Here is an 8,284-nt window from a genome sequence, read left to right as displayed (position 1 = left end):
TTTTTTTTTTTTTTTTTTAAAAGGCAAAATTCCACTGCGCTCGGAGAGGCTGGAATCAAACCAACCTGGGGTTTGGGGAGAATATCTTACTAAAAAGCTTTGAAGCATTTTCTACGAAATTGGGTGGATGGAAAAACAACAAAAAAAAAAAAAAAAGAAAGAAAAGAAAGAAGGAAATAAAAAAAAAAAGAAGCCTGATCTTTCCAAACCTCCTACGGAAGACGAACAATTTTAACAATTTTCTCAAAAAAGAAAACCCCCCACAATTATTTCAAACACTTTCAAAGTAAAACAATGCCCCAAATTACCATTCTTTTTTTCCCCCCTCTAAGCCTGGAATTGGCGGAGATATGAAAGGATGAGATTATGCTTCTGCTACTGACACTTCCCATCAGATCTTTAGGCATCAGGTTTAGATCAAGGGCTTGGTTTACAAAAGCATTTTGGCACCCAACTCCCTCCAGGATTTTTTTTTTTTTTTAATATATATAGATTTATTTTTTTTTTTTAATTCTTCTTGGAGCCAGTCTGCAGCTTTTGGTGATGAAAGGCCTGTGGATATCTGCACCTCGAAGGGTTTCTAGCCTTTGTAAGGTATAATATTGTTAGTTTGGGAACAGACCTCTCCTTTGGGGGTAACAAGATTCCCGGGGAGTCGTGTGGATTGGTGTAATTCAGTAGGAAATGGGTCTTCAATTAATGAGTCATCAGAAAACAGCTTTTCCCCACATGAAGCCGGTAACCAAAACACTAAACCATCAGGTGCCGCAGTAAATATTCCTCTAACGACAAATAAAAACTTCCAGGGAAGTTCAGTACAAAGAGCTTGGTTGTTTATAAACAGAATGGTCTGAAAGAGGAGGGGGGGGGGGAGGAAAAAAACCACCACGAGGAGTTTTTGGGTGAAGCGTCAGGGCTCGATGTGCCAGGTTACATCACCTGTACCACAGCGTTTGCCAACGTGTCACCCTGCCCTGGGCACCCCCGGAGGGTCCCACGGGGTGTCACAAAGGGGGGACACCCCACGGGAGGGGTCACAAAGGGGGGACACCCCACGGGAGGGGTCTCAAAGGGGGACACCCCACGGGAGGGGTCACAAAGGGGGGACACCCCATGGGAGGGGTCACAAAGGGGGACACTCCATGGGAGGGGTCACAAAGGGGGACACCCCACGGGAGGGGGTGGTGGCTGGTGCCGGACACCCCCACGAGCATCTCCTGCCTCGCAGCCAAATGTCCCCTCCAGTGATCCCTGGAAAACCCGAAGGGACCAAACAGATCAGTGGCAGCAGAAAAAAGAGCGATTTCAACAGGATTTCAACAGGTTTCTTTTTTTTTTGTGCCGCTCTTCGCAAATGAAGGTGATTTACTCGTTCTGATTTCCCTGCTTGATTGGAAGGCTCCTGGAGCACGGCTGATGCTGCCGCGAACATTTTTTTGTTATTTTAAAACAAATTGACTTCGCTTCTGTGCTTTCTTTCCTCAATTACCACTAGAAAGAGGTGCTGCAGCTCGCACTAATGGCTGTCTGGGGAGCTTAGGCTTGGAAAAAAACCATATTTTATCCAACCAAAGGCAGCGCCAGCTTCTGGTTTAACACTGTTGACTCCCAAGAGCAGCAGCAGCCAGAATATCTCACTCCATTTAATAACCAGAATCAAATACCCGGCTTCCCTAATCTTGATTAACCCTGCTATCCATCAACTCCGTGTGCCAAACATCTCAGGAGGCTCCAGCTCCCGATTTAAGGCCCTGTAACAGCTACCAGGGTTGTTTTTTTGGTTTGTTTTTGGAAGAGCCTGGGAGGTTTGGGATGTGTTTGTTGCTCAGCAGCTTGGAAACATTTATCTCCAAAGCCAACTTGGGGTGATCTGAGAGCCCCGAGCAGAAGCTGAGCTGACCAAAGTCAATCAGAGTTCATGGACGTGAATAGAACCAGATTTTATCTCTGCCTTAGATTATGTCAAATAACCCAGCTTAATAGCCACGAGCACACTGAGGATTTCTAAATAAAGGGGTGGGTTTAGTCCCTTTAAAACATGCTTAAAGTTCTCAGGGTTAACCAAAATCTCATTTTTTTTCTACATTATCTCAAATTATGTAAGTAAGAGAAACAGTAAAATCGTTCCACACAAAGTTTTAACCTCTTGCACATCCCCCTACCCCAAGCTCAGGGCTAGAGAATAATTCATTCTCCTACATTTTCTCTAGCAGTTTTGGTTTTTAAAGGTTTTATTTCTAAGTTTATAGCACAGCTTTTAATAATCTTGATTTGCTATGCCTAGTGGCCGTTAAAATTATTTCTTATTGCTGCTCATCTGCCTGAAAAGGGACGTGACCACGAGCCTTTGTGAAATTACGGGTCCAAGTCTTGCATTCAAAGCTCCCTGCAGGCAGTGGGAGGGAGAACTGATGGCAGAAACTGATTTTTTTTCTGGTGTCTGTCACAGCTTTTGGTTGCTAACCTGGCAGAAATCAGCGCTAGCACCTTTAAAACATCACCCTGTTCCTCAGCTTTCCATAGCCAAGGAATACTGAGGCTTCCAGCCACTGAGCAGCGAGAGCCTGGGCAGCATCAGGCGGGAGCAGAGGAGGCGAGGGACCCAATCGTGCCTCAAGATGCAGAGCAATGCATTTCTTCTGGAACTACCTAACTGGATCTGATTATTCCCGAAGTCCCTCCCATTTTTCTACACACACACACACACACATGGCCAAAGAAAGGCTTGGTTTTGCCTGAGGAACCATCCCGAAGAGCTGCCTGCGCTACACGGAGCGGGACCGAGACCATTCCAGTGCCATCATTCCTTTGGCAAGGCGGGAGCACGTTTCCCTGCTGAAGCCACAGAGGACATTGAGGGAGAGGATCTTGCATGCTGATCAAGATAGCAGCGCAATCCTAGCCCAGAGCACATTCCTGATCCACTCCCGGGCTGGCTGGAAGAGCGCGGTGGAGCAGCAACAGGAGCCGAGCAGAGCAGAAACTTCCAGCACCCACACTCCCCTTTGCTTTTCCTTGCTTCCCCCTCCCCTCCCTGTGTCCCCCACATCCCAGAGCCTCCTTACCTGGCTCCACCTGGTCCGGTTCGTGCCGGGTGTCTGTGGAATCTGCCGCATCCCCGCTCATCTTGATCTCTGCAAAAGGAGGCACAACTGATTTTAATAACAGGTCACAGTCCCAGGCAACAGGCACATGTGGCTTCCACTAAACAGCACAAATGAATGTGTAATTATAATAAACCATCAGACTTTCAAATTTCTGATTCCTCAACATACAGGCACTAGAATATTCATCAGCTCCGAGGATGCACTTTCCCTCCTGTTGCTCTTTGCATCCCCCTCACTCCTTCCCCCCCCTCCCCACCTTGCTGTGGTGCTCCCACCCTTCACCCACAGGACGAGGGGTCTGTTCACCACAGAGAGCCCCCCCAGCCCCACTGGGCTCTCCCCTGAGCTTCCCAAACCTGCTGGGGTGGTGTCCCTTTGACACCCTCCTCCACCACACCTGCATTGGCAGGGGATCCCTCCCAGCTCTCCCCTCCTCTCCCAGATCCTTTCCATGTCCCTCAAGATGGCCCATCAAACTCAACTCATTTTCCCCACTCCATCTAATCCCTGTTTTCCCTGTTTTCTCTCAGGAGCACGTGCTCACACCCCTCACAAGCCACCGAGAAGCTGCTTTGCTCCAAAGCATCATCCCCAACCCAGGAGCACAAAGAGTCCTTTCCCATGGAGCTCCTGAATATCCTCCCCCATCCTTATCGAGGCCAATGAATTTGTCATTTACCCTTGAAGTGATGGCTGCCACCACACCCGGGGCCACCTTCTCCTTCGGGCACGGCTGAAAGAAAAGGTGGGAATGGTCAACTTCACCCTGGATTGCTCATCTCCTCCTTAAAAGAGGCCAAGGACACAGCGGTGAAAGGAGGGAGAATATCTATGCGAATTCAGATGGACACCCCCTCAGCTCTTACACCTCTTGCACGGGAATTTTAACTGTTTCCAGACTAGATGAGGGTGAAAAAGAGAGAGATAATTTTTTTTTTTATCAGGACCCGAGTGATTTGCATGTTCTTCCTGCAGCCACAGGCTCATCCCATTTGCATCGGGGAATAACAACAGCGGGGAAGCTGGGCCGGTGTTTGCTGTGGGTTTTTTGGGGTAGAGAAGGCAGGTGGAAGCCATCTAAAAGCATCATGCAAACCTTTTCCTCTTCCCTATATCCACCTTTTATTGCTTCCAAACTGCCAAAAGGATTAGAAGAACCCTGTGGGGTTTTACACCCATTTCCCTCTGTTGCTCACACTAAAACAGGCAGAGCTTTGTGTGTGTTCAGGTTCTGTTCACCCCTATTTAAACAGCAGATAATCTGCTTTTTGGCCAAGATTTAATATCTTTGATCAAGTTAATGTTTGAAACTTTCTTCAGTAAAGGAATAAAGGTAGGAAGAAAAAAAAAAATCAGGATTTTATACCAGAGCGCAGAAACTTTCACATACTTCAGAAACTTCCTTCCCTCAAATTATATTAAGGAGTGAGGGGAAAAAGGAGAGAGAGAGAAAAGAGTTGTGGGATTTTTTTTTTCCCCTTCAAATAAACCCTCTGCAATTAAGACATGAATGTTTAGTGGGGCTTCTAAAGCATTTCTACTGCAGGAAGAGTAATTACCATCAGCTATAAACATCTTCTTGTCTTGTAACACTGCCAAGGGACCCTAACTTAGGCAATCTACAAAGCACAAAGTTTTGCTGCCTGCCAAAAAGTATCTTAAAAAAAAAAAAAATCCAAGAGGCAAGTTCTCATAAAATAGAGGAAGAAAAATCTAAAAGCCTGCAGAAGTTTGGTGCTTGCTTTGGTGAGAAAGCCTGAAAGCTTGAAAAAAACCCAAAAAACACAAACCACCAAATATATGTTAGTGAAAGGAAATATTTAAACCCCTAGACCGAGGAGCCCTGAATGGGCACAGAGCAAGAACTGGAACAGCTCAGGCAGAGCTGAGGGAGGGATGAAAAAGCAAAGCAGGAGAAGCTCTGTCCCTCCTGCAGGAGTGACCCCCCCCCACCCCCTCGGCCATTCTAACCCGGGGTGGGTGGGGAGAGAAGGAGGAATTGCTGCTGCAACTCGATTACATGTGACATGTTATCCATCAGTGGAATCCCCTCCTCCAGGAGCCGGGAGGTAACGAGGTGCCCCATGATCCTCGTGGAAACAGCAGGAGGGTTTTATGTGCACCAAGATTCAAATTCCCATCGTAAACGTGCACAAGTTATTGCTGTTTAAATATCTTGTGGGGGAAAAAAACCCCACCCACGAACAAACAAACAAAAAAACAAAACCAAAAAACACCAGGAAGAAAAGGAAAATCTTTTTTATCAAAACCTACTGATCTGAGAGGTTTGGGGCTGGCCAGCTTTTGTATTCCTATAGATCATCCTCCAGTGATCCTTAAGAACAAGCAGCAGACATACAGAGGAATCACTTTCTAAAATGACATAAGCACAGCCAACACCTTTTTATTGACATTTAAGAGTCTCCCACTACAACCAGGACAGAGTGATGCAAATCTAGATTTGACCTCTGCTCCATCCAAAAAAAAGTCCCTCAAAGACAAGGCAGGCTGTGAGACTGAGTCCAACTACACACAGCTTTGCCAGGTTAGCAACACACAGAGAATAAGCAGGCTAGGAAAAAAAAAAAAAAAAAAAACAAACCAAACCTCTCTGGGAAAAATAACACAACTTAGGACTGCCTAATCCTAAACCACAGCCCTATTAGGAGCCGCCACTGCGGCCTGGGCCATATTAAAAATGTGCTGCTGCACCTCAGCTCCCAAACATACCTGGAGTAGGGGTAGCTGGTTTGTTCACCCAGACCAAAGGAGCTCTACCAGTGCAGACACTTCTCTGGGGATATATCTGCATCTGTATTTTTGCTGAAACAAATGGTGTCAGCAAATAAAGCCTTTCCCAAGCCCTCGTTCCCCGTAGCTGTTCAGACATGGGCAAGGGTAAACCAGCCTGATGACTTTAAACATGGAATCCAGAGGTGGAGGAGGGGGACCATCACCTGGAGTCTGCTGAGTGTTCTGTGCTTTAGGTGCCTGAGCCCCTCTGGAAGCTGCAGGAAAGGGGAAATATCCAAAATGCCTGGGGAGGAGGTGGTGGTACCCACCAGGGAATTCTCTCAGCAGGGAGGAGGGTGTGCAGAGCCAGAGCAGCCCATCCTCACCTGGCACTCCGTGTCTCCCCACAGAATCATTAAGGTTGGAAAAGCCCAGGGGAAAAAAAACGGAGCACACCTCTGTAAGCAGCTTGTTACAAAGGGACTCCGAGGATTTTGGGGACCCCAGAATTGAATAGACTGAACTGCCTTTGCACAAGGGTGAAAAAAAACCTTCCCACCTGTGTTGGGCTCCCTCCCTGCACAAAGGGGGGTTAAAGCTTCGGCCCTTCTGACCGACAGCACGGGGGGATGGAACCCAGCCCTGTGCAGCTCCTGCCCAAACCCACCCTGGGAGTGATGCCACTGGCTCTGACAGAGGGCACAGTATCGACCTAGGGAATCTTCTCATGAGGAAAGAGTCACCCACAAGCCCAGAGCCTGTGGGGCCACGTCACCAAGAGACCCCTCACAGCAGCACAGGGGCTCAGGCGAGCCAGGCTCCCAGCCCAGCCCAGCCCATGAGCCTCCTGCAGCCTCTCCTCATGGCCAGGGCTCCCCAGCTGCCCCCACAGGGAGCCAGTCCACTCAGGAGGGTGCTGGCTGGCCATAGAGGGGCTGTGGGCATCCCAGAGCTATGGAGAGGCTGGAAACAGCCACGGAGCAGAGGCTTTGGCCACCTCTGCCAGCCTGACCTGTGTCGGGGTGGCATTGCTGCACCATCTGCCTTGCCCTCGGGCCTGTCTGCGAGCCCACAGGCAGGCAGGGCTTGTTGAGGGGCTACAAGCCCTGAGCACAGACCCTCCCCAGCTCTCCCTGCACAGTAGGACTCCCAACATCCACAGCATGCCAACAGGCATCCAAGGGAATGAGCCCTGGACTCCCAACACTCACAGCGTGCCAATAGGCATCCAAGGGAACGAGCCCTGGACAGACTGATGGGTGAACCCTCCCCATCCCTCCAAACCAGGGGCTAACAGAGCCTTTTGTGTTGCACAAAGCACCAGACACAGGTCACTAGCACATGGCTTCTGCACCCCAACACCCTCCTGCCTGCCCCTGCCACAGGCAGGGCTGTCGGGATCTGGCTGCTCCCACCCCAGCCTTGCCCTCAGCTCCGCGTGCCCAGGGATGTGGTCCTTCCCCTGGAGCTCAGGGGCTTGAGCTGAGGGCAGAAGCTCTGTCAGGGTGAGCTGGAGCTCAGCACAGCTCCAAGGGACTTGGCAGGGATTGCCCTGGTTCCCCAGCTAACTGCAGAGCAAGGTCTGCTCAGAGACAATGTGATACAATCTCTGGATCAGACCCCCTGGAAGGAGTCTCTCTGAGTATCCCTGTTCATTCATTCCTCACCCAACCCAGCCTCCCACAGCTCCCTCCTCATTCATTCTCTCTCCTTTTCCCTCTTTGCCGTTAACTTTTCTCCTTCCAACCCATGTCCCGTCTCACACACACACCCCCTTGCTGCATCCCTCCGTGAATTTACCCCCTCTCACTCCTCCCAGCTCTATCCCACTGGCAGGACCCACAGGTCCCACCAAACCCTCCTTTCCCAGGTACCCGAGACATTTCTAAGCTCTGCTCCCGGCCCCACGTCGGGGCTGGCAGCGGGAGCGCTGCGCCCACACTGTGGGCATGGCTTGGCAGCCCCCTAAACAAACCAGGGCAGCATCCATCCCCGGGGAGGAATGTGGGCACTTCACCAGCCACTCCAGCGGGAGAAAACAGGAGGGAAAGCAAGGAGGAAAGGTCGCGGGAATCAGAGCAGCCCCATTTCCTGCCCAAGCCCACGGTCCCAGCGACACGGCGAGCTCCAGCCCGATCCTTCCTCAAGCGCCCTTTACCTGCGTGCACAGACTCCAGGTTCACCATCCTGCTGGCGGAGGGAAATCCGCGGTGTGCCCAGCCTCCTGCCGTCAGCCCCAGGTTGCCAGGGGCTGCCAGTTTGCCCTCCCTCCCTTGCCACCCGCTGCCTCTCGAACCGGCCGTGGGTCCGCTCCCGAAGGGACCTAGAGCTCCATTGCCTGTTGCCATGCAGGGCCAGGTGAGCATGCGGCGCGGTGCCACGCCTCGCCCCACCTCCGGCTCCCTCGGGTGCCCTGACACCCAGCAGCTTGGCGTCAGGCCCAT

General features: G+C 50.6%; 1 protein-coding gene across 1 annotated transcript in view; it reads right to left on the bottom strand.

The window, feature by feature from the left end:
* The window catches only part of POU2F3 (POU class 2 homeobox 3), a 38,546-nt gene extending 30,262 nt beyond the window's left edge, over positions 1-8,284 (bottom strand). The window contains exons 1-3 of the mRNA XM_027655423.1: positions 7,999-8,284; positions 3,787-3,840; positions 3,066-3,134 (exon numbers count right to left, since the gene is read on the bottom strand). Coding sequence (XP_027511224.1) covers positions 3,066-3,134; positions 3,787-3,840; positions 7,999-8,284 — 409 coding nt within the window. The remainder of the gene's footprint in view (positions 1-3,065; positions 3,135-3,786; positions 3,841-7,998) is intronic.

Source organism: Corapipo altera, unplaced genomic scaffold (genome assembly GCF_003945725.1).
Source record: "Corapipo altera isolate COAL_440 unplaced genomic scaffold, ASM394572v1 71, whole genome shotgun sequence".
NCBI lineage: Eukaryota > Metazoa > Chordata > Aves > Passeriformes > Pipridae > Corapipo > Corapipo altera.
The sequence above is the reverse complement of the archived record's forward strand: the minus strand, read 5'-3'. Positions and strand labels throughout refer to the sequence as shown.